The following is a 946-nucleotide window of genomic DNA, read 5'->3' as shown; positions in this document are numbered from 1 at the left end:
ATTTTTAACTGCTGCTTCATGTTCTCAGTGAAGCATAGACAACTCAAGATGCTGCCAACTTTCTGCGACCCACAGAAAGGTCCACAGACTCTTCCCCCCAGGTTTTTTATCCTTTTCTGGACCCAAGCAGCCACTCTCACACTCATGCTATTCTGTGGATCAATTATTTGGTTTTAAATCCAGAGCCTCTGACCGGTGCTGTTAGATTTTGCAGGGTGGATGGGAACAGGTGTTGTGGCTGTGAGCTCCTGTCACACATATCTCTGAGGGATTCTTCTGCTCTTCTTCCTGCAGGGTGGCTCTGTGTTTTCTCCCTCACTGGTCCAGACTCCCTCCACCTCCAAACGTCTGGCAGTCGATCTGGCCAAAGAGCTCGGCTGTGTGACCTCTGACCTCACTGACGATGACACGATGGCCGCCTGCCTCCGTGCGACGCCCGTTCACATGCTGAATGCTGCTCAGACCAAGGTAGAGTTTCATCATCTGCAGACACAGCCCAGGTCTCTACATGTCTCACCTGTCGTTTGTTCACAGCTGTTGGCGGTCAGCGGCCCGTTCCAGTCCTGGTCTCCAGTACGTCACTCAGTATCCCAGTCATCATTCCACAGGGTCGACCTGCTGCTGGGAACATCCGAACACGATGGTTTGATCAGCCGAGCTCGCAAAATAAAGGTCAGAGGTCACACACTCAGAATACCTGCTCAGTACTGCAAACAGCAAAGCTTCATGTCTTGATGAGTAATCATAGTGGTGGAAGATGTTCTCAGATCCTTGACTCAAGTACCAGTACCACAGTTTAAAAATAGTCATTACAAGTAGATGTCCTGCATTCAAAGTCCTACTTAAGTAAAAGTACACAGACGTACCATCAACAAAAGGTACTTAAACCTTGAAGTATCAGAAGTACTTGTGCAGTAAAATGTATGAATATGGGCCTGCTTCACTC

The 946-nt window shown here is 48.5% G+C and overlaps 1 protein-coding gene across 1 annotated transcript; it reads left to right on the top strand.

Annotated features, from left to right (window-relative positions):
* The first annotated feature begins 19 nt into the window (after positions 1–19).
* Positions 20–939, top strand: LOC109954180 (thyroglobulin-like). Its single transcript, XM_020589579.1, has 2 exons — positions 20–468; positions 535–939. Exons 1-2 carry the CDS (start codon positions 412–414, stop codon positions 733–735), a joined length of 258 nt encoding a protein of 85 aa, XP_020445235.1. The 5' UTR covers positions 20–411; the 3' UTR covers positions 736–939.
* Positions 940–946: the final 7 nt, after the last annotated feature.

The sequence above is a fragment of the Monopterus albus genome, unplaced genomic scaffold, assembly GCF_001952655.1.
Source record: "Monopterus albus unplaced genomic scaffold, M_albus_1.0 scaffold4150.1, whole genome shotgun sequence".
NCBI classification, from domain to species: Eukaryota; Metazoa; Chordata; class Actinopteri; order Synbranchiformes; family Synbranchidae; genus Monopterus; species Monopterus albus.
Note: the sequence above shows the minus strand (reverse complement) of the source record. Positions and strands in the feature narration are given on the sequence as shown.